Source organism: Balaenoptera physalus (genome assembly GCF_965194825.1).
Source record: "Balaenoptera physalus genome assembly, chromosome: 16".
Taxonomy (NCBI): domain Eukaryota; kingdom Metazoa; phylum Chordata; class Mammalia; order Artiodactyla; family Balaenopteridae; genus Balaenoptera; species Balaenoptera physalus.
In genome coordinates, this window is record NC_138898.1 from 86,699,695 (window position 1) to 86,722,500 (window position 22,806).

Sequence of the window (22,806 nt, forward strand, 5' to 3'; positions counted from 1 at the left end):
GTTAGGGTCAGTTCATAAAAAATAACCTGCAAAAAAAATTTTTTTAAAGTCCCTGGGATTTGGAGGGACTATTCTAAACCTGGCAGCCTGGTTATCATTCTAGTAAATGTAAGTGTAAATCTGATCATGCCACTGTCTTTCGTAAACCCTCACTGCCTCCCTATTTCCCTCAGTAGAAACTCCACTCTTCACGTAGCATGCACAGCATTTTGTGTTCTGACGCTTGCTTGCCTCTCCATCATTTCTCATCTCAACCATCACTTTGTATTATTTTTATTTATTTTATTGTGATACAATATACCTACCCCTCATTAAGGAGTCCATGGCCCCCTGCTGTGTATACAAGGATCTACTGCTGTGCTCTCCCCTGTCTACACACCTGTCTCCTGCACAATACCACGGATCCTAGGATGCAGAGACCATGTCTGATTGATTTCTGTGTCTCTAGTGCCCAGTACACAGCAATGTGTATTTGGTGAATAAGTAAGTGACTGATAAAAAGTGAGTTTGATAATTCCCCACCAAGTCACTTTCCTGAGGAAGCCATCAGTTCACTGGTCCAATTCCTACTATGCACTCAGTTCTTTCTTTCTTTTTCTTTCTTTCTTTATCTTTGGCTACGTTGGGTCTGCGTTGCTGTGCGGGGGCTTTCTCTAGTTGCAGAGATCGGGGGCTACTCTTCGTTGTGGTGCCTGGGCTTCTCATCACGGTGGGTCGGAGCATGGGCTCTAGGCACACGGGTTTCATTAGTTGTGGCACACAGGCTCAGTAGCTGTGGCTCGCAGGCTTAGTTGCTCCACGGCATGTGGGATCTTCCCGAACCAGGGATTGAACCCGTGTTCCCTGCATGGGCAGGCGGATTCTTAACCACTGTGCCACCAGGGAAGTCCCTCCACTCAGTTCTTATTCCTTTATTTTGATATACATTGTTTCATTTAACTCCTACAACAAGGTAAGCATTACATACCTATTTTACAGAGGAGAAAACTGAGATTCAGGGTATCAAAGCATCTTGCCCAACTCAGAATTGCTTAACCAAGAATGTTTATTGTGGCCTTTCCAGCAAAACCCCAAAATGGTGGTGAGGCATCATTGTGCCCGGAAAAGAAGTGGCAGAAAGAAGAGTTGGAGCTGTGTACCCTAGGGTCTTGCTTATTTCTGTCCTTAGAGCGTAGCGCCAGAGCCTGGACACATTAGAGCCTCCTGAATCAAACCTATTTGGAGCCTAAGCCTGGACACCGGCTTTTCCTGGTGATTGGGGATTCCTTGACTCTCCCATCAAGCACAGTTGGGAGGAAGGGTCTTAAGATGCTCCTGTCATCTTTCACAACAAATTTAACACGACAGAATAAGAAAGCTAGGATGCTCTTTCCTCACCTCCCTTTTTTTTGGTGGGGGGGGGGGTCCCAGTCTCTTTCCTCCCATAACTGGGAGCCCAGGTTGAGCCCTACCACTCCCACTCCCACCCCTTCACCACCCCCCGGGTTCCCAACTGCGGGGTCGCGGTACTTTGCCCTCCAGTTTCTTCGCCCTTCACCCCACGGCGAACCTGAAGTCCCAGCCTCGTAACAGTCGCGACCTGCTTCCCGTGAGCCTCTGCTTCCGGCCCCCAGGGCGCATGCTCCCTACCCAGCAGTCCTCGCGCGGCCCGGTCGAGCGGACAGCCAGGACTTCAAGATGGCGTCAATCGGTGAGTTTCCGGACCGGTTTAGGGCTACCAGGTTAAAGGCAGGAGTCGGGGTTCGGGGTCCGGTGCTCAGAGCCGCACTTGGAGGGGAGGGACCGAGTGCCGGAGCCGCCTGTCCTTCCCTCAGGACCTTCGCCGCGCCGGGCCCTTTGCCCAGGGTCCCACGCAGTCCAACCCTTCTTAGCTCGTCCCGCCGCGCCTCCCGCCTGCCCAGGGTCCGCGCCACTCGGCTGTGGCGGGGAGGGCGACGGCAGCTCGGCGACGCGCCTCGGGGCTTGAGAATGCGCTGTCTCGGGCCACCCTCCCTCTCCCCTCTGAGGAATAGCTGCTCTCAGCCCTGCCGCAACCCAGGCGCTTGTTTTGCATCTGAGCCCTCCGCGCACATTCGAAGCTCAAATTAAGTTCCAAGAGGAGCTAATGCCTAGGACAGTGCCTGACACCACGTCGGGTTTGACGCATGTATATATATGTTGAATAGCGTTAGAGAGGTGAAGTGACCTATTCAAGGTCACTACTAGTGAGTGGACTGAGCTGGGATTCAAACCTAGGTTTCTGGGGCCTCGTGGTAAACTGAGCTTTAATCACAAGAGTGACCTTATGACCAGCAGGCTTTACGATGACATGCATGTATAGATCGGACCGTCCACACTGATTTTTTTTTTTTTTTTTAATACGGAAGCCACCATGTTTTAGCCCTGCATCCTCACCGTAGCCTTGTCAGGATCAGTGCCGGGAACGTTGATCCCATTTTAAAGATGAGGAAAATAACGGTCAGAGATGTGTTGTGGCTTGCCTGCTGTCACACAGCATGATAGTGGCAGAATTTTGACTAATCTATGTGTGTCTTACCCCAGTTTCTATATTCTTATTTTCAGCCCGGAGCCATGAAAAGGGGATCAAAAAATATGAGAGTGATGCTTTTTTCCCCATCTGTAAAAACGGGCATGAGAATATTTATCCAGGGTGGTTATGTTGTTTATACAGACAACATGTGAAAAGGAAGCATTGAGACTTGGTATCTTATTTAAGCAGAGGGTTTTAGTGGAGAGTGCTATGAACTAAGGGTTAAACAACTTAGTATATGTAAGGTGCTTGGAACACTGCCTGACCCACAGTTGAATGCTAGTCATCCAGCTTTCCCTGCGTGACCTTTGGGTAAGGTCATGTCACACTTGGCCCATTAAGCATCACCCAGGTGAAGGAACTGGAGTCCGAGTACTGATGATCTTTTAGATGGTGTCTGTTGCCAGAGCATAATGCCACTAGTCCATTAGCAAATAAAGTGATGGAAATACCAATTAACAGTGATAGATGAGATCAGGGTTGACAAAGTATGGCCAATGGGCTGGATTTCCTGTGGCCTGTTTTTATATGCTGTGAGCTAAGAATAGTTTTTGTTTTTTTAAAAATTTGTTAAGGGACTTCCTTGGCGGTCCAGTGGTTAAGACTCCACTGCAGGGGGCACGGGTTCGATCCCTGGTTGGGGAACTAAGATCCTGTACGCTGCACGGCACAGCCCCCAAAAAATAAAAATAAATAAATAAAAATTTGTTAAAACAAGAAAAAAAGACTATGTTACAGAGACCTTGTGTGGCCTACAAAACCTAAAACTCTTGGCTCTGGCCAACCCCAGAGTTGGATTTAGCACCCAGAAGACACTTGGCATTTCCATGTCTCTCCATATAGGTGGACAGTATGCTTCTTGAAGTCATGAAATCAAGCCAAGTAGTCACTTGCCCTCCCGAGAACCTGTGGTCCTTTCTCAGCCTTCACTGAAAATCTGTCATAAACAGGAACTGTGTGTGGGGAACTCCCTCCCACCTTTAGATAGCTCATAGGCAGAAAGACAGATAATAATAATTCCTATTTACATAGTACCTAGAGCTAAGTACTAAGGTGGGTACTATTCTTACCCTTATTTTACAAAGGAGGAAACAGAGAGAGCAGTATCTTGCCCAAGGGCACACAGCTTCAAAGTGGCAGTAAATCCAGAATACTCGATGGTAGAGTCTGCTCTGTTCATCAGCACGCTCTACTGGTGTGAACCAGCCGCTGCAGAGGAGTGTTGGGGGAGGGTTTCAGTGTGGCTGCCAAGGACTAAGGCCTTTGCCTTCCACTAAAAGAGAAACTTCGGAATAAGTGTAGATGCATCTCTGATGAATCTGATGGTCTCTTGGAATTTTGTGATGGTGCTGTACTTGGCTCTCCTTAAGGCTAATGTGATTTTTTTTTCTGTGCTTATAAATTTCTTAGTTTTGGTTATGGAAATGCTCTTTTCTTCATAGTACAGAGATATAAATATGAAGAAAAATAAATTGTTGGCTTTTTTCTCCTGTGATGTGCCAAGGCACTGTGTCAGCCCCTGAATGTGAGAATGAGAATATGTTTTCATAGTTTGTGTGAATGTGAAAAAATAGCTTCACTGGGCCTAGCAGTGACCTAAATACTTTTTTTTTTTGAGTCACCAGCCTTATACCAGTTGAAAATATTTTTAAAATTCTGTGTTTCTTTTGCACATTTCCCCAACATAGTTCTATTTTAAAATTTATTTATTTATTTATTTATTTATTCATTTTTGGCTGCATTGGGTCTTCGTTGCTGCGTGCGGGCCTTCTCTAGTTGTGGCGAGTAGGGGCTACTCTTCGTTGTGGTGCGCGAACTTCTCATTACGGTGGCCTCTCCCATTGCAGAGCATGGGCTCTAGGCACACGGGCTTCAGTGGTTGTGGCGCGTGGGCTTCAGCAGTTGTGGCTTGCGGGCTCCAGCAGTTGTGGCACGCAGGCTCAGTAGTTGTGGCTCAGGGGCTCTAGAGCGCAGGCTCAGTAGTTGTGGCACACGGGCTTTGTTGCTCCACGGCATGTGGGATCTTCCCTGACCAGGGCTCAAACCCGTGTCCCCTGCATTGGCAGGTGGATTCTTAACTACCGCGCCACCAGGGAAGTCCCCAGTTTTTTGGGTTTTTTTAAAAAATATTTATTTATTTATTTGGCTGCATCGGGTCTTAGTTGCGGCATGTGGGTTCTTTAGTTGCAGCACGCGGGATCTTTAGTTGCTGCATGCGGGATCTTAGTTGCAGCATACGGGATCTAGTTGCCTGACCAGGGATTGAACCTGGGCCCCCTGCATTTGGAGCACAGAGTCTTAGCCACTGGACCACCAGGGAAGTCCCCAAACAGCTTTTTAAAGTTGATCTTTTGGAAGAGGACAGGGGAAGAGAGATTCTCTCCTTAAGAGCATCTGGATATTCACAGGGCCAACCCCTCCCTGGCCCCCTTCCTATGTTACTCTTAAGCCCAGAGATGAATAGAGTATGGCCTTAACCAGGAGCCGTTCCTGTCCCCAGATTCTCATTGGAAAATGATCTGTGGCCTGTTGGGTCTTTAGAGTGGTTTTTACTAAGTCATTTGACATCTGTGGTCTGAGGTAGGATGCTTGAGGTAGAAATCAGATTGGCTTCAGGAGCATGAGAGGCAGACCTGAGGTGGAACCCTGCCTCCATGGCCTGCATGCTGTGTGCCTTTGGCCAAGATGTAGCCAACTTCTCTGAGTCTGTCTCCCCTACTCCTACTTATAAAGGCATCTGTCCTCCGCTTTACCTCTTCCTCATGGCCCTTAGTTCTCTTTTTACATAGTTATTCCCAGCAAGCTTTTATTCAAAATCCTGTTCTGCCATTATATAGACTCTGGCTTAAAATAATATATCTAGTGTGACATGTTTATTTATAATATTACTTATATGCAGCCTCTATTTAGTAATGTTACTGAATGCACCTTTATTGAGTGGTTGAAATAAGTGACACAGAAGGTTGCTGTTTGTGTTATTGGGAGACCTTCCAGTGTGTGTTTTTTTGCACTTCCTTTTCAGTACCACTGAAGGAGAAGAAGCTCCTGGAAGTCAAACTAGGGGAGCTGCCGAGCTGGATACTGATGCGGGATTTCACCCCTAAAGGCATTGCTGGAGCATTTCAAAGAGGTCAGAGCCTTATGGGCATGTGTAAATAAAAGCACATCTCTGGGTCTTCAGGGCAAACAGGTCTTTCTTTGCCCTGAATTAACTTGGCCAGTACAAGCCTTGTCTCAGACGAGTAAGTTATGTAGAGAAGGACAGAGCGAGATTGTTAGCCCTCGAATTTCCATGTTTGATCGGTCCTATCAAAGGCTGGCTCTGACATACTTCAGACAAGGAAATGTTTTCTATTGCTTGGAATCGGTACCAGTACCTCTGTCTTAAAGAAATGTCATAAGACTTAAGAGGAAAATGAGTTGGAAGCACAGGGGACATGAGTCTATGATGCTCATCTCCCTGCCAGGCAGAACTTTCAAGATGAGTATTTGGAATGGTCTGTCCTTCAGGTCTGTGCATTTTAAAGTGCAGGCAGTCCTGTGTCACCATGTCATCATCCTTTGGGAGCCTGCGTGGTTGCCAGCCTCCTCAGGGGCCCCCGTCTCTGTTTTTCTCTGTATAATTCTGGCTACCCTGTGGCTGTCTTTTGTGGACTGTTTCTTCCTGCCCCAGGCCTTTCCTCAGCTTTGCCCTCTCCTATTAGAACGTGTAGAATGTGCCCTCAGAGGAGTGGCCTCCTCTCCGCTTTGCAGGTTACTACCGGTATTACAACAAGTACGTCAACGTGAAGAAAGGGAGCATCGCTGGGCTTTCTATGGTGCTTGCAGTTTACGTGCTTTTCAACTACTGCCGTTCTTACAAGGAACTCAGTGAGTCTCTTCTGGGTTGGTTTGCCTTCAGTGGGGTTTCCCATGACAGGGTGGCATTGGTTCACTTTCAGCCTTAGAAGTCCATCACCCTGCAGACAAGCTGAAGACTTGGAGGGACTTATCAGAATATAGCGTATTTTAAGCGCGAAAATTGTGGCAAAGAGAAAGACAGGAAGAATAAGATGAAGCTGGGGTAAAGGTAATACTTAGGCAGCATTCTATCAGGCACTGCAGGCTCTGCCAAAGGTTGGTGGAAACTTGGCTTTATCTTCCTAGCAGCCAGTGTGAAGAGGGAAATAGGTTGAGTGCTACAGTCCAGTGTCGGTGTGGTGCTCTGGAAGAGCGTGGCTGTTCCTGGTGCTGACACATGAGAGGAGTTGGTCTGGTGGGAGATGTCTGGTGGCCGCTGAGTGGCCTTCATGGGCTGTTTCTGCCAGTGTCGAGCCACCTGCCAGTCTGTGGCATCCAGAGCAGTGCTGGCCCTGAAGGGTGGGCGCTTGGGTGCTGTTTTTCTGAGTGGATGTTCCCTCAGGGAAGGAAGAGGCTGGCCAGGTGGCAGATTAGCTCTGAATTCCACAAGTAGGTTCTGGGTCATCTCCTGAAAGGAATTCTCAGGATGGCTTCACCCCCACCTGTGAAGAAACTTACCATTTTGCCTTTCTAACTTCAGAACACCAGCGGCTACGCAAGTACCACTGAAGAGGGCGCACTCTGCATTCCTGACCATGACCTTTGCCTGGCACCCCTGAATCCTTTTATATCCTAGTGGAGAATTAACACCCAATAAAAGATGACTGGTATGCGGACTGCCTCACTGGTTCAGCCATTTCCCTGCCCTATAGGAGTTGCTGTTGCACAAGGTGGGGTGGGGTCATTCTGCAGCTCCCAGACAGCCCAGGGCTTTGAACCGTGGAGCTTCAAGATCTCGTCCCAGGGCGTTGGTGGGGGGGGGGTCGCCTAGAGCCTCCGCCAACAGTGCCGAGGTGTTTTCCTGCTCTGTGCCTCATTTTTAGCCTTTTGTCAGCTGACACTTTCACAATATAAAGCAGAAACCCTCGTTCCTAAGAATGCCCTCCCCTTCCCCATCTTTCTGCACCATCCCAGGGTATTGGGGTATCAGGGAATTGGGAAGTGTGGGACCCCCTGGTCCTTGTAAGTAAGCTTCACTTGCAGGAAGCTCAGTGGGATGATGGAGGCGGGAAGGGAAAGCACAGGCCCTGATAGGAGCTCTCAACTGCTCTGTATCCAGCACCCTCTTCTTTATCCTTCACCAAGGCCTTCAGTAAAGTGATAATTAAGGTCAGAATCAGTTTCTTACTAGGGGGTGTGCGATAAGCATATATACTGCAGGGAGTATAGGGTGAGATGCTGTGGCTAATTATCTCCTGCAAGATCTGAACTTGAAGGAACAGGTATTCAACATCAGAAATAAAGGATACCTGCCAGGTGGCTGGCCCAAAGGCCAGGTTTCCAGACTGTACAGGCTGCCAGTACAAAGGCCTTTTCTTCCCCTGGCAGTATCACTTCCAGTCGTGAGACTCACATTCACCAAAAGCGGAAAAGCGAGCACCGATGTCAAAGCTTAGTGCCAGGCAGCTAATGCAGCCAGTAGCAAGAATCCTCTTGGCGTGGATTCCCCGAAGTAATGAGACACAGCTTAAAAAACAAGGTTTAATCATGTTCATAAAAATTGTTCTTGTAATTGAACTTGAACAGGCCCACTTGCCCAGCAGGTTGCAGGTGCCAGTTTCATATTTCCAGGCTCAGAGGCAGGGGCCTCTCCTCTAGGCCAAAGGTGTCTGACAGTACAGATGCTTGATGGGGCAGGAGGTAGGTGCACAGATGGACTGCATCGTCTATTTCAAGGGTGTCTGCAGCCCCAGCTTAAGGTATACCTTAAACACTGTTGAGCAGGTGCCTCAAGAAAATAAACCCAGAGGAAAAAGACCATCACACTCAAGAGCCCTACATGGTCCTCTCAACTGCTGCCACCCTGGAGCAGGACCGGCAGAGGCAACTCCGCACTTGAGTTTGCTCTGAAGGGCTGTCTCGCTCAAATCACGTGGATAGGCACGGCCTCTGATTCAGCAGGACAGGGAGGAAGCAGGCATGAGTTGGCCACAGCTTTAAATGATCCAGCAGCCCCTGGTGCTTAAGGAGGCCCCAAGGGGAAGGGCCACCTTCCTCACAGAACTGCTGCACACAAGCCCTTCCCCCGACCTCCTCCCTCCCCAGAGGGTGATGTGCAGAGTCACAGATGGGAGGTCTTGATTCCTAGACAAACATGATCCCAACTTGAGGGACCGAACTGGAGCACATGTCCCCCTTAAAAAAAAAGATTACAGCAAAACGATAGGGAAACTGACAGACGTAGCCCCTCAAAATAAAACCCAGTATGCCTGCCTGCCAGCTCCAGCCAGAGTTGTACCAGCATCGAGCAGGTAAATGCACACTCCCCAGGATGGCCCAGCGGGTCCCCAGTAACGGGGCGCCTCGGGCTGCTCTGAGCTGCTGCGGCTGCTGTCACTGTCCACTGAGAAAGGCCAGGTGCCCTTTGGTGCATCTGTTGGCGTAGTGTCCTTTCTCGCCACACTGGGGACAGCAGGAAGGGAAGGAGGAAACAAACAAAACACATTGTTTCAAATGCAATTTTCAACTAAGGCAGCACCCGCTAAATTCCAGGTTGGGAGCAGGGACTCTGAAATTCTCAGTGGCACTGATTTTTATTCAAACACGAGGGAAAGGGAGCTCCAGAAGGTAGAGTGGCACAGAAACCGCAGCCAGCAGCCCGGCCGGTGGAAGGGAGCGCGCGGGCCACGGCGGACTCTTGTGGTGGCGGGCGGGGTGAAGAGAAGCCGGTGGCACCACAGCGCTCCCGCCTCTCCAGGGACCAAGCCCCTCTGCACGGCTGGCCAGTCACTTACCTCTAAGGCACAGTTCTGGGACTCCCCTGAGACAGGGGAGGCGGCCACGCAACAGAAGCCGCCAGGCTCCTCCCCCAACTCAGGGATTCACTGCGAGGACAGAGGGTGGGCTGCACCCAAAGATCTTTCCCTCCTGGCTCGTGCGCACTTGCCTAAGCTAGCCCTGGGCCAGGTCTGGGCCACAGGATCAGAGAGATGGGATAATGATTAGACTTGGGGGAAGAGACCCAGGAGAATCACTTCAGAAACTCCAGCACGGACCCTGACTTGTCCCGACTGATTCTCCAGACCCTTCCTTAGCTTCTCCTCATTCGTTCTCGTTACTCCTCAGAAAGCAGAAGGGAATTACAAGGAAGGAAATGGCAGCCTCGAGCACTGAACAAGGGGTCGGGAGACAGGTCGGGGCACCCACCCCGCACTAACCCACCCAGAGCCCTCCCAGTCCTTGCTTCCTTGATCTGGAACTCGGGGCTTTGGCCTGCTCTATTCCCCCGACTGCACAGTCCCCATGTTTTCCAGTCTTTCTGATCTGTAGGTGTAACTCGTGTGGTCGAGTGGCCTGTGTAGCTGCCAGCTGGACCTCTGGCAGATGTGATAACCAGAGGGAGGGACTCCGCGGCCCCGCTTGCTGCCCTCGGCCTGTCCCCTGGCCTCCGCAGCTGATGCTGGGGAATCAGGATTCCCCCGAGATGGCTTTAATATCAGCTGTGCCCGTGGTAGGAGGAGGCTGTTAGGTTCGTCCCCTACCCCCAGCCCCATCTTTCTGAGGTTCCCGGACTCAGGAGAGCTTGCTTCAGAGGCCCTGCCGACAAGTCCTGGAGGAGGCAGGACACCCGAGTCTCCTCACTGTACTCGAGAACTGCCTGGTCTCCCTTCACCTTCCTCCACAGCCCCCCTTCCATACTGTCCTCCCCTGTTAGGGCTCAGGCTCAGAAATTTCTGTGAGGCCTTCCCTGCGTGCGTGGGCACTTTTAACTTCGGTGTCTGGGCACCTGCCTTCCCCTCCCTCGGAACACAGACCCCTCCCGGGGAGGAGTGACAGCGGTGGGTTTCTCCGCAGAGCCCACAGAGCAGGTGCTCAGTGAGTGTCTGACGGCTGTGGGAAGTGACCAGCGGCTCAGCCCTTCCCGAAGGCAAGTTCTAGGAACAATATAGGCATATGCTTTTTGACTTGGCCCTTCTACTTGTAGGCCTGGATGTTCCAGACACCAGACAAGAGCTCACAAATGTCTGTCAGATTCAGCACTATTTTTAGCAGCAAAAACTATAAATTAATAGTTTACCGACGGAGAACTGTTTACCAACAGAGAACTGGTAAAATTATGTAGCCACTGAAATACATTAGAGTTACTTATGCCAACACAGATCAGAATATGTTATAAGGAAAAAGGGATTATAGAACACTGTACATACTAGGGCCCTGTTTGTATTAAAATATATATTGTGCTTGTGCTTGTGTGAATAAAAGTTTAGCAGAGCACTTCTCTGAGTGGAGCCCCCTGTAGGAGTTGTGGAGTGTAAAGGAGTATTGAAAATAAAACGTGAGAACACAACAGCTGGGTAAAGTGGCTCTTTTAGGAAAATGGTGGGAATAAAGGGCAACACTCTGTACGCTGAACACTTCTGTATCATCTAAAAGTTTTTACAGAAAGCATGTACTAATTCTGTATTTCATCTAATAATCTCCACATCGGAAATCTTTGTGAATCTAGTTCTGTTGGTGGTTTCTGCTGACAGTGGTGCTTGTTTCCTTCTACGATTTTTATTATGAGCTCATTCTGGGGAACCTTAGTTGTGGGAATTCTGTGTGGCCTGGGTTGAGAATAAATTTCTCAAAGTCGGGTGCCAGGGGCTCACCCATCCAGGGCTGTTTTAGATTAGAAAACTCAGTCTGTGGCTTTTTGGCCCACACCAAGGCTGTGAACACAGGCCCAGACTCAAGGAAGGGCCTGCCAGTGACGACAAACTCAGAAGGGCTTTTCTCCCCACCTTTCCATCCTGAGCAGAGAGTGAGATGGACAAGTTTTCCAGTAAGTTTTTAAAAAGTTTACCCTTTCCCTGAACGTCCTGTTTTGCGAGTGGGTGGGGGTGAAGGTTCTACTCCATTTCCTCCCCACGCGGGCCTAAAGCTTCTGTCCCTTTCCTTAGGGTGTGCCCACCTGGGATATGAGGACACCCAGAGGCTTCAGGGCTCACTCTGTTCCTTGGATTCGTGCTCCCACTTCGTTCCCGGCCTCTGGAAGGTTCCCATCCCTTTCTTGAAAGCACAATCCTTTCATTTAACAGCGTGTGTTTAATTGTTCACCTGGCCTTAGTGTGTCATGGACAGAAGTAGCATGGTCTCTAGCTCACCGGAGTGGCCCAGTTTTACTCTTCCAATCAGCAAAAACAAAGATGTCTTCATTCTTCAAAATCAGCTAACTCTCTGGGGAATGAGGGAATGGCCACTGACTGTGAAGACCCCCTGCCACCCCCCCGGCCCCGGGACTCACCTTGTAACAGGTGACCTGCTCCAGCGGCCGGGGTCCCCGGTTGCCTGCGCTGCTGTTTTGACTCTGCATGACCCCGATGACCTGCGGGGCTCTCTGCTGGTTGGGAGAAGAGTTCTGACTCGTTAACTGGATCAAGGAGGACGACCTTTGTAATGGCGGATTGTTACTTTGCTGGAAAGAGTTATACAACACGGTTTTACTGCGGAAAACACGTGCACGCAGACTACCAATGGGGACAGGAAAAAAGAGGGCGGGACTTCTCCCGCATGACCGTGACCGGCAGGAAGAAGGGCTTCCGTGGTGGCCCGGCTCGGGAGAGTAGGTGGAAAAGAAACGTCTGGTGACGGTGGCAGGAGCCGCTGCCCGAAAAACACCATGCAGACACACAAAAACGAAAAATAAAAGAAAACAAAACACCAAAGAGACGAGGTGGTCTCTGGGGCGGCAGGGCGAGGGCATGAGCAGGCCTTACTTTTGTTTGTGAGGTTCTAGCTTCAGGTCAGGATGAACGCTTGGTTCAGCCAGGTGTTTAGAGCCTACACGGCGGGCAACAGTCACAGAAAACAGTCGGAGGCTGACACGCTGACCTGCGGTCTAGGGGCTGAGAGGGCCCTCCGCTAGGGAGCCGCGTGAGCAAGGCGGACGGGGGCGCCTGGGGTGGGGCCTGGACAGCAAGGCCACCGCCGACTGACTGAGTGGGTCCCTGGCTGTGGCCCCGTCATTGCAGGAGCCCTGAGCTGGGAAGCCCAGGCTGTCATGGCTGCACCCACACGCGGGAATGCCCGGCTCTGACAGGAGTTCTCTGGTTCATCCCACACCCTCCTGAAGGTGGCGGGCAGTGCAGCGAGGGTGGCCACGTCCCCTCCTGGCTGCTCGGCCTCTGTCCTGGAGGAGGGCCAGGCGGGCTCCAGCAAAGGGCTCAGAGACCAGCCAGGTAACAGGTGAGGCTTCACGATGGGTGGGCAGTTCGCTCAGCCCGCTGAGACCCTGCCTAGGACACCTGGCCAGCCTTCCTCTGGGCCCCCGCCCGCATCTTGTAACCAAACCCAAGGCGCCTTTGGCTGGGGGTCACTGCTGCAGATTCCCATTCGTTTATGGCATTTCCCTCTCCTCATGCTGGAGGGGTGTGGGATCCCCTCGCTTAGGAGACCGGAGCCAGCCGATGCCTCGACCCTCTGTTCCCAGCATCCCCCCTGCAGTCGGGCACCAGCCAGAGAACCAGTTAGCCACACTTCCACTCCCGCCCCGCTGGGAGTCCCGTTTGTAGAGGGAAGGGTCTGAACCGCAAGCAAGAACGGCAGATGTGTGGCGCCCACGCTGCCCTGCGCTCGCCAGGCAAGAAGGGAAGAGAAGCCCGGTGGGCGTCTGGCTCCAGCAGACAGCCCTCCAGCCCAGAGAAGGTGCACACTGCTCCGCTCCCTGGAGTTTCAGCAGGAACCAGGGTGACTCCCCTCCTCTCCCGCCTCCTCCCACGATCTCCAGCCGGGTCTCCGGCAGGCCCCGCACTGAGGCGGGGGCACTGAGCGTTCTGCGGCCAGGGCGCGGCCAGGCCCGGCAGCAGCGCAGGCCCGGGGCACGGTACCTTTGTGGGAGGCTGCGTCTGCTGCGGCAGTGGGGGCTGCTCGGTGGTTCCCATCGGCAGTTCAAATCTAGGGCTGGTCACCCAGCGGCAGAAGGGGACAGGAAAAAGAGGAGAAGAGGAGGTGAGAGAGGAGCTAGGCTGGCGGGGTTCTCGAGTTCTGGCCCCGGGAGAATCACAAGCAGCCTCCAGCCAAGCACAGAGCCACACGAGCCACCTGGACGTAGGGCGGGTGCTGGTGCTCAGGATGGGGGGGAAGACAGCTCTGACGTGCCCGGACTCAGACCCAGCTTTGCCTACACCTAGCTGTGAGCCTGGGCAAGTGCTGCTCAGAGAAAGGAGGGAAACACAGCTGGTACTGTCAGAGCCTCTCCAGAGCGCTCTGTACACAGAAGGCCTTCCCAACAAACACCCTTCCCTGCAGGGGCACCTCAAGTGTTAGACCTCTGACAGCAGAGGTCTGGGGGACACGCCCTCCACTGCCGCCCCACACACAGGAATCCTGGGCCACCTGTAGGCTCCTAGGCTCTCATCTAGGGAGTGGGACCAAGTCAGGAGCACCAGCCACCTGCCCACCACGTGGCAGCGACCAGGACACTCTGCTTCCGTGCAGGTGTCAGCAGCATGGATGGAGGCAGCACAGGGGGTCGGGGGGACACTACTCTACGGTCCCAGTGCCACCCCACAACCACCCAAAGTGACAGAGGTGCACCGAGACCCAGCAGAGGAGCGCTGAGCCCTCCCGCACAAGGACTGGGCCCCAGAGGTCACAGATCTGCCTTTGACCAGGAGCTACCACCTGCCCCCGGCCAGCGGCTGAGCTCCGAGCCCCAGTGTCCCCATGTGTGAAATGGGGACATCTTTTCACATGTGAGGGTTCTCTGAGCCTCCATATAGGAGGTCCCGAAACTGAAGCTCCCTTCCTTCAGGGCACAGGTTCTTAATCTGAGGTCACATGTGCGTGAGTTTTTCTGGAGCACAGGGCCCATAGCTTTCATCTTAGTCCTAGATGGTCTGGGACACCGTAAAGGTTACCCTGCTTTAGGCAGAGCCACCTCCGCTCAGGAAGCAGTGGTGGTCCCTCCCCATCTCCCACCCCTGCCCCAGACCCTGTGCTGACACTACCCAGTGACCAAAGCCCCGATGGAGAGATACAGGGGGCAGCAGGGCCTGGGCAGGGGCTGGCTACTCACTGCATGAATTTACACGAGGGCCCCTCCGGGCAGAATCCCACGAGGTAATTCACACAGATGACTCTCCGCGTGTGCCGGTGCCTGCACAGGGGGCCTGTGAAGCCAAGCGCCAGGGTCACTCAGATTGCCCCCTCTTTAGGGGATGCCCTCATGCCTTTCTGCCAGTCAGAGCCCTGCCCACACTGCTGCCTGGGGGCAGAAAGCAAGAACAGGGCTTCAAATGCTGGCTCTGCCTCTTATTCAGCAGGCCAGTGGGCAGGGTACACACCCTCTCAAACACTAGTTTCCTCATCAGAAATACGGGTGAGAATGCAGTCCAGTGGGAACCTGGGGAGGCTCAAGTGACTTGGTGTGAAAAAGACTCACTAGCCCCCCAGTGCCTAACACCACGTTTTGCAGGAAAAGGCAGGACAAGCAGAGGGTCATGTGGGCAGAGGGAGGGAGGACTGGCTTCTGGCCAGGCAGCCCAGCCACCCGGACACCTACCATGCTTGCAGAAGCCACGGTCGTACCAAGGACAGTCCTTGATCTTGGACTCGGGGTCGATGTGCAGGAAGGGGCACTCCTTGTTGCTGCACTCCCCTGCAGGGAAGCCCAGACATGCGTCCACCTGGGAGAGCTGGACCCAGACCCACCTGTGCTTCTCCTGCCGCCGGGGCCGCGGTACAGCAAAGAGGGCCAGGTGGGGCTGGTGTCCAGTCCCAGCCCGGCGAGCCCTGAGACCCAGGGCAGGGTGTCTCAGAGCCTCAGTACCCTGGCTCGTACGTGGGCTGTGACGGTCGTTCCCTCACAGATGTCCGTGCTGCCTTGAGGGTCAATGACACTGACAGAGGCGGGCACAGAGTACACACTCATCAAACAACTCACGGCTCCACCCCTCGCCCAAAGGAGGTGTTGGCAATGTGGGGGGCCCAGATGTGCAAACGCATCAGTTGAGACCAGTAGCAAATTACCGTTCCACTCTGATGAGCTCTGATGGGACGGGGAAAGGCCTGAGGACTCGACCTCTTATGACAAAAGTAGGGAAGATTTGGGAACTCACAGCTGGGTCCCTACGGTGGAATGTGATAAAGCCTTTAGGAGAGCTCCTCTCGGGGGCAGCGGGCCCAGCTGGCCACCAGCATCTTCCAGCCGAGCACAGGCACCGCCGACCCGGGCAGCTGCACCACCTCCGGTCCATTCACACACGAAAGGCCAGTCTGGTCACTGCTGCTCAGAGCGCACTCCTTCCCAGACCCACACGTCCCTGTGGGGTCTAGACCAGTCCCTTCCCAGCCACACTGGCCTCCCAGGGGTTCTTCTTAGCCTTTGGCCCCCAGCCCAGGTCTCCCCTCCTCAGAGAGGTTGTCCCTGACCACACTGCCTCAAGATCTCCTCAGGTGACCCCATTGCTGTTTGTCTCTTTCAGAGCCCTTATGGTGAATTTTCTTCTTTGTCTTACTGGTGAATCAGCTGCTTCTTCGCCTGGGCCACTGGAGTAAAAGCACCACGGGGCAAGGACGGTGCCTGTCCTCTTTACCACTGTCCCTCCGGTGCCTAGAAGGGGGACCCTCGCCTGTGGAGTAGTGTCAGGAGCTGCAGACGGTGCGTCTGCACCAGGACAGGCTCTGCAGGGGAAGTGCAGGCAGCCGATCGTCACAGAGGCCTGGAGGGCAGCGGGCCCCAGGGCCATCAGCAGGGAAGGTGGGAACCCAAGCCAGCTTGCAGAGGCGCCCCCGGGAGTCCACCCAGGAGGGCTGGCTCCTGCCTTTGGGGCCAGATGGGAGACGGCTCCCATGGAGAAGCTGCTGCCCCTTCCCCTACTGGTTCCCATGCTGCTATGGGCAGGACGGAGAGGGTGGGGAGCTGGGAAGCTGAGTCCTGTTTCCTATCTGTCTGTGCTTTGACTTCTCAGCTTATGTTGCCTCTACAAAAAAAGCCACAGCTATCATTAATAAGCCAGCAGGCCAAGCCTATTGGGCTGCTGAAATAATTAACATCTCCTCTGACAACAGTGCTCTGAAAGCATGCCGCACGCCCAGCGTTCCTCGGCCCATCACAAAGCGTGCAGCAGGCTTCCAGCCTCCTGCCGGCTCCTGCCCGGGCCCTGAGGCCGGCAGTCCCGGGGCCAGCGCCCACCCTCATCCTGACCACCAGGGCTTCTTCCTGGGCAGCCTCGCCCAGGGCACAGGCAGGGGAGTCTAGTTCCATCACGGAGCGCATCAGCCCCACCGCGCCCTGTGCCAGCCCCACTGCCCTGGCTTCTCCACACAGTTCACTCGGGTCAGCTGAGGCCACGTGTCCTCTGAGCAGAAACAAAGGCAATTTCACTTTCAACGTTAAGAGGACGGTTCTTTGCCACCAGAAGACAGCCCCGGAGCAGCTATTTTTAAGGGGTATTTAGGACAGACAAGCTACTACCCAGGATCACACTTCCAGAGAGAAGGAACCGACTCAAGCCTGAGGGGCAACCAGCTGCCACTCTGGAAGAAGCAGCTGATTTAAGGGAGAAGGTCCGCTGGAGCAGAAACAAGGCCTCCAGCCAGCTGCCCTGCTCCCACACCCACCGTGAGACCTGGGTTAGTCTCGACTTCCCAAAGTACCTGCCAGCGCTCAAAACACAGAAGCACTACGAAGACACAGGGGTTACGAGAGAATAACCCTAACTGCCCACAACTGAAGGGCCAGCTGAGGTCGGCAGGCATCGCAGGCGCCTGAGCAGCTGCTTAACCCCCAGGTCTTGGTGCTCGGTGGAGCCTCCCGGGGCTCCCTACCCAGGGGGTCTGGGTGCCGGGAGCCTGCCACACGCCTCACCGAACTTCGAGTAGAAGTAGCACTCGGGCATCTTGGTCATGTCGTACTCGTGCAGGAACTCGCACTGGTCCCCCTTCTTGCACAGCCCCCGCAGCCAGTGTTTGCACACGACCGTCTTCTCGCCGCTGATGTGGCGGAACGGGCACATGCCCCCTGCCAAGGAAGACGGGTCGGGGGGTGGGTGTGGTGTGAGGAGCCAGGTGGCCCCTGAAAGCAGCGTGTCCTGGAAAGCAGCCACTGCCCTGGCAGAAGGCAGTGTGATTTTCAGCAGCATGTGAGCACACATTTTAAGTTTCAATAGTTATGGATTTATTTTAATGTGTCTTGGGAAAATCTAAAACATCAAATCATGATCCCACAGATATTCTATAAGATGGAAACTTAAGAAGCCTAAAGGAGATGGGTGGGAAGAGGGGAGTGTTTTTCTTAATTTAGTTAAAGAAGAGTTCCGGTGATACACAGACGTGGCAAAATTTGTAGGGGTCATAGAAGACTGGGGTTTGAGAAACACAGCCCTAAAAGATAGAAGCCAGCAGAAGCCTGGATTCCGGGTGGGCTCTATCTCTAGTTCAAAGTGCCCACTTACTCAGCCCTAAAAAGGACCAAAATTGGGTCATTTGTAGAGACATGGATGGACCTAGAGACTGTCATACAGAGTGAAGCAAGTCAGAAAGAGAAAAACAAATACCGTATATTAACGCATATATGTGGAATTTAGAAAAATGGTACCAATGAACCTGTTTGCAAGGCAGAAATGGAGACACAGACATAGAGAATAAACGTACGGTCACCAAGGGGGGAAAGGGGATGTGGGATGAATTGGGAGATTGGGATTGACATATATATACTACTATGTATCAGACAGATAACTAATGAGAACCTACTGTATAGGACAGGGAACTCTACTCAGTGCTCTGTGGTGACCTAAGTGGGAAGGAAATCCAAAAAAGAGGGGATAGATGTATACGTATAGCTGATTCACTTCGCCATACAGCAGAAACTAACACAGCATTGTAAAGCAACTATACCCCCACAAAAAACCCCCAAACCCCAAAAAGTACCCACTTAGCCTCCAACAAGTAAGAAAGAAATCAACTTCAGAACTGAAGAAATGCATTGTATACAAACTGGGGGAGGTCTGCCTTCTGTAGAACCTGAGCAATCAATCACCCAAATAGGACAGAGCCATACCCTGGGAAAGTCACATTTCTAACTGGTGACCTGGAGGGACTACTGGGAAGGCCTGACCAGAATGAGGTTGTGTCTGGAAAAGATCCAGACCAGCCCCACTGAACAGAACCTTCTGCAATGATAGGAATATTCTCTATCTATGCCGTCCAACATGGCGGCCACCAGCCACACATGGCTACTAAGTAATTGAAATACGTCTAGTGTGATTGAGGAACTGCATTTTTTATTTAATTAAATTTGAACAGCCACACGGAGCCAGTGGCTACTGTATTAGTTAACACAGAAACAGTCGTAGTGCCCTGTGTTAAGGATGGCTGTGCTAACAGAATGTGGTGGGTCAGAGAGGCAGAAGACAAGGGAATGAGACCAGGAGCCCAGCAGAGGAATGATGTTCCGACCAGAGAGCCTGAGGTCAACCTGGCTGATCTGCCTGGCAGGGTAAATGACTTGAGTTTTAGAACCACAACTTGCCCAAATCATCCATTAAAACCATCCCCTTGCTGTAATTCTGTGTGCCTTATTCAAGCTTCTAATTAAAATTTAGTTTCCAAATAAACTTGGCTACAGGAAGAAAAATGCCCAGACCTATACATGGCATGCAGGGTCCCACCCAGCGGTACGTCTTATGAATCAGCAGAGCTTGGCTCATGCTGCCTGTGTTGGGACCTGGTTAGTATGAATAAGAACCCCACGAGACACACTATCGCGGAGTTTTTTGATGAAAGTACACAGAGGACATGAGCTTGTGCAGACTGTAGAATCAGAAAAGGCCTGGGCTCAGCCACTCACTGACTCTACGACCTTGAGAAAGTTCCTGAACACCTCAGGGCTAGGGGCCTCTGTCCATGTCACAGGTCAGCTCGTGGCTGCAGAGAAAGTGAGGTGAGAAGGCAGACTCAGAGCCAGATTCAGGCCTGTGTTCCAGGTTTCAGGCAGAACACCCCACCACGTTCCTAGCTTATCTGGACCAGAGTTTCATCTAGGGACACCGTGAGTCTGCAGAAAGCAGGGTGAGCCAGGGACCTGAGAGCCTGCAAGTCTGCCGGGGACAGGGCAGTGGAGGGCACCTCAGGGGGAATGTCGGGAGCCAGGGGGTCTCTTACCTTTGCCACAGGCAGCTTTCAAAAAGAATTCGCAGACAGCAGCCCCCGACTCTGCAGAGAGGAGAAGAGGTGTCAAACAAAGCGATGTGTAACTGCTACTGGTGACATCTGAAGATGGGGAGGGAACCCTTCTGGCCTTTAACCCACGGAGGGGTCAAGGCACAGGAAACAGAGTGGCAAAAAAATGCTAAGCCTGACCAAGCAAGGAAAAAGCTCCTTAGTTCAGTCATTCCCTGCAAAATGAGACATCCACGCTGAGACCAGTCATTATTCAGGGCTTTCTGAGAATCTCCTGTAAGCAAGATGCTTTCAAGGAGTTCGGAGTGGATGGGGGAAGGAAGGATGGAACGCAAGATCACAGAAATTAGTTACTCCCCGCTCAGACGTTCCAGAGGGCTAATTCAGGGGCGCTTTAACCTGAGGCAGAGGGAGGGAACGATCTCACAGGAAGCACAAACAAGCGAATGGGGACTCTGAGGAGGAACCGGCTCCAGAGGAGAGGCAGGCGCCTCGGAGAAGCTATTCCGGAGGGAAGAGCATAACTGAAGACACAGGAGCAGGACTGCTCTTAATGTGCAATACCAACACACAGTAATTAAAGGAGCACAGTCTCCTGCTTCCACAGATGGAGCTGGTCCTGGTGAGGGGAGCAGGAGAATAAAAGCTGAGTGCAGCGGAAGTCAGTGGGGTCCAGGGCTGTCCCAAGGAGCCCAGGGACTCACCTGCCATGGCCACCAGAATCAACAGCCCGTGCCTTCCCACACAGTTTTCTCTATCAACAGGCATTTTAGCATCATGGGAAACCCACCGACACCATCTCTGAAGCCCACTTACGTGCCTCTCCTTGCTAACTTGCAAGAGATTCGTTGGCTTCTTGGAAGTAGGCAGCTTTTGCTAGGACAGATTTAAGGTTCCAGTGGTGGGAGTCACAGGGGTGTCACTCGTTTGCATTTCAAAAAGTCCGAGAAGTCTTACATTAAAAAAACGTAACATTTAAGAGTATTTCTGGGCCTTCATTCTTTTCAGAGGTTAAGGTCGTTTCATTCCCTAAAGCCAGAAGAAGTCCAGGGTCCTGGAGATCGGGTTTTAGGCAGACAGGATAAAGGAGTATGCCTTCTGGGCAGAACTGATACTTCCCCATATTAAGATGGGACTGAAGTGCAGGGAAGGCGGAAGAAGAGCTGTGGCCTCCCTGGCCTCCCTGGCCTCGAACACACTGACCGTGATCTCAGGCAGGCAGTGAATGTTGACGGCACGTACCAAGTCTGAGGCAGTACCTGTGGCCAGGTATGTCCTGGACCCTCCCTAAGCACAGGTTTGTGGGCTCCCCACCTCTGCGCCTGCCCTCACAGGCTCAAGTATCTGTGCTTCCAGGCTGGAGCGGGGAGGGAGAGAAAGAGCCGCCCTGCGTGGAGGGTTCCATGGCATCAGGCTAGTGCCATCAACACAGGAAAAGCCCATGCGTGAGTGGACATACACGTAAAATCACAAAGCGATCACGCGTATCAACGAGTAGGTTTAAGAGTGAGTATCTGAATGTGAGCAGCGGCTTATGAGCCATGTACAGTGGAGACAGTGCTGAGTGTGTATAAAGTAAGGCTGTTTGAATTGTCTCTTGGGCGTGAGCATTGTCTCACACAGAAGTGTCAGCGTGAGAGGGACACCTCAGAGGTCACGTGTGCATCAGAAGTGTGGCCACTTGAGGGGAATGAGGCTGCAGGGAGACCTGACCAGCCCTGGGACATGTGGGAGAACGTGGGGCTGTGGCCCATGTCCTCTGGCAGTTACAGGAGATGGCATGGGGAACTGCAGATGGAAGGGTCAAGAACCCTGGCGAGCTCATCTGGCTCCACCAGGCGCTGAGCCATCTTTGGCAAGTCCCCTCCCCCACCCAGGCCTGAGCTGCCCCACCTGTGGCTTGAACCCAATGACCTCTAAGAGCCCTCTGAGATTTAATGTTATAGCGTTAGATTTCAAGTATGTCTGGAAAAGAGAGAAATTAAGGAAACTGTTGGTTTCTTTTAAAGTGCTAGACGTTCCAGGTAATTCCCTGGCGGTCCAGTGATTAGGACTCGGCGCTTTCACTGCCGTAGCCCGGGTTCAATCCCTGGTCGCAGTCAAGACAAATAAAAATAAATAAAGTGTTACCCGTCCCACCTGAGTTGGCGGGGTGGGGGAAGCCAGGAGCCACCACGCGAAGCGGGACAGTGAAGGGAACTCAGGCAGCTGCCTGGGTGTGATGAATGACCCAGAGGTGGGGTCCAGAGAAACAGTGAGGGATGGGCTCCCAGGAGAGCGAGTCCTAGGAAAAAAATGGAGCTTGAGAGTCTCACTGGGGTCTCCTACAGAGAGGGGTAGGTGGGTCCTTTCCTCAGCAAGACTCCTCCAACGGCCCAGTTTTGATGAAAGCAAGAAGAGGGCGCTCAAAGTGGGGGGCCTGGAGGTAGCGAAAGGGGATATCTTAGTACTTTCCTGTAGTTGGGGAGTGTGTGCGAGTGAGGGCAGGATTTCCAACCCAGGACACCTGCCTTCATTCAAGAGTTATTTTAACTGCCGGACGTGGTCCTGCCCTTCTGAAGACTGCCTTAAAATAGCCCCGGGGATCGAAGATCGGGGAAGGGGGGCGCTCCCTAGTCCAAATGAGGGGAAAAGGGGGGTTCCCAGGATTGGGGGAAAGGAGTCCGGGGACCGAGAGGGAGGAGTTCCCGAACTGAGGGGGAGGGCGTCCCGGAACCAGAAAATGGGGGTCCCGGGGCCGAGTCGGTCGCGCCCCTCGCCCGCCTGCCCCCTCGCCCGCGCTCACTGTCCATGCCGGGGAAGGGCAGCGGCTGCGCCCCAAGCTGCTGCTCCACAGCGATCTCCAAGTCGAACTTGATGTGGTCCACGCTGGCGATGATTTCCTGCATGGTGGCGGTGGCGGCGGCGGCCACACCGGCCCGGCTCCCGCTCAGGTCCCCTGCCGCCCTCACACCTCTACCCGCTGTCGGCCCCGCCGCACACGGTCCTCCACCGCCCCGCCTCGCCGCCGCCGCCGCCGCCGCCGCCCGAGGGATGCTGGGAGCGCCCGGAGCCCGCGCCGGCCCTTTCGCCTGCCCAGACTCGGCCAATCAAGCGCAGAGTACGGGCCGCTC

General features: G+C 53.1%; 2 protein-coding genes across 7 annotated transcripts; one reads left to right on the top strand and one right to left on the bottom strand.

Annotated features, from left to right (window-relative positions):
- Positions 1-1,550: 1,550 nt before the first annotated feature.
- Positions 1,551-7,200, top strand: ATP5MF (ATP synthase membrane subunit f). Of its 2 annotated transcripts, XM_082429875.1 has the most exons (4): positions 1,553-1,690; positions 5,553-5,660; positions 6,284-6,400; positions 7,071-7,200. In XM_082429875.1, the coding sequence occupies exons 1-4, from the start codon at positions 1,678-1,680 to the stop codon at positions 7,097-7,099; spliced, it is 267 nt and encodes an 88-aa protein (XP_082286001.1). In that variant the 5' UTR covers positions 1,553-1,677; the 3' UTR covers positions 7,100-7,200. The 2 variants fall into 2 exon arrangements, with proteins under 2 accessions (XP_082286002.1, XP_082286001.1); XM_082429876.1 differs by lacking the exon at positions 6,284-6,400 and having other exon boundaries at positions 1,551-1,690.
- An 857-nt stretch (positions 7,201-8,057) lies between these two features.
- On the bottom strand, positions 8,058-22,728 carry CPSF4 (cleavage and polyadenylation specific factor 4). Of its 5 annotated transcripts, none has more exons than XM_082429861.1 (8): positions 22,479-22,713; positions 19,676-19,726; positions 17,382-17,534; positions 15,075-15,170; positions 14,589-14,682; positions 13,399-13,471; positions 11,817-11,912; positions 8,058-8,992 (listed from the first exon to the last, which is right to left on the bottom strand). In XM_082429861.1, the coding sequence occupies exons 1-8, from the start codon at positions 22,579-22,581 to the stop codon at positions 8,924-8,926; spliced, it is 735 nt and encodes a 244-aa protein (XP_082285987.1). In that variant the 5' UTR covers positions 22,582-22,713; the 3' UTR covers positions 8,058-8,923. The 5 variants fall into 5 exon arrangements, with proteins under 5 accessions (XP_082285987.1, XP_082285991.1, XP_082285988.1 ...); XM_082429865.1 differs by having other exon boundaries at positions 8,781-8,992; positions 11,817-11,987; positions 22,479-22,728; XM_082429862.1 differs by having other exon boundaries at positions 8,781-8,992; positions 11,817-11,909.
- Positions 22,729-22,806: the final 78 nt, after the last annotated feature.

Excerpts from the sequence above, each read along its gene's own strand:
- ATP5MF (XM_082429875.1), top strand. Across the intron at positions 5,661-6,283 it reads TGCTGGAGCATTTCAAAGAG|GTTACTACCGGTATTACAAC; the intron begins GTCAGAGCCTTA and ends TCCGCTTTGCAG. Across the intron at positions 6,401-7,070 it reads CCGTTCTTACAAGGAACTCA|AACACCAGCGGCTACGCAAG; the intron begins GTGAGTCTCTTC and ends TTCTAACTTCAG.
- CPSF4 (XM_082429865.1), bottom strand. The coding sequence starts at position 22,581 with ATGCAGGAAATCATCGCCAGCGTGGACCACATCAAGTTCGACTTGGAG. Across the intron at positions 15,171-17,381 it reads CTACTTCTACTCGAAGTTCG|GGGAGTGCAGCAACAAGGAG; the intron begins GTGAGGCGTGTG and ends GCTTCCCTGCAG. Across the intron at positions 8,993-11,816 it reads AGCAGGTCACCTGTTACAAG|TGTGGCGAGAAAGGACACTA; the intron begins GTGAGTCCCGGG and ends TGCTGTCCCCAG.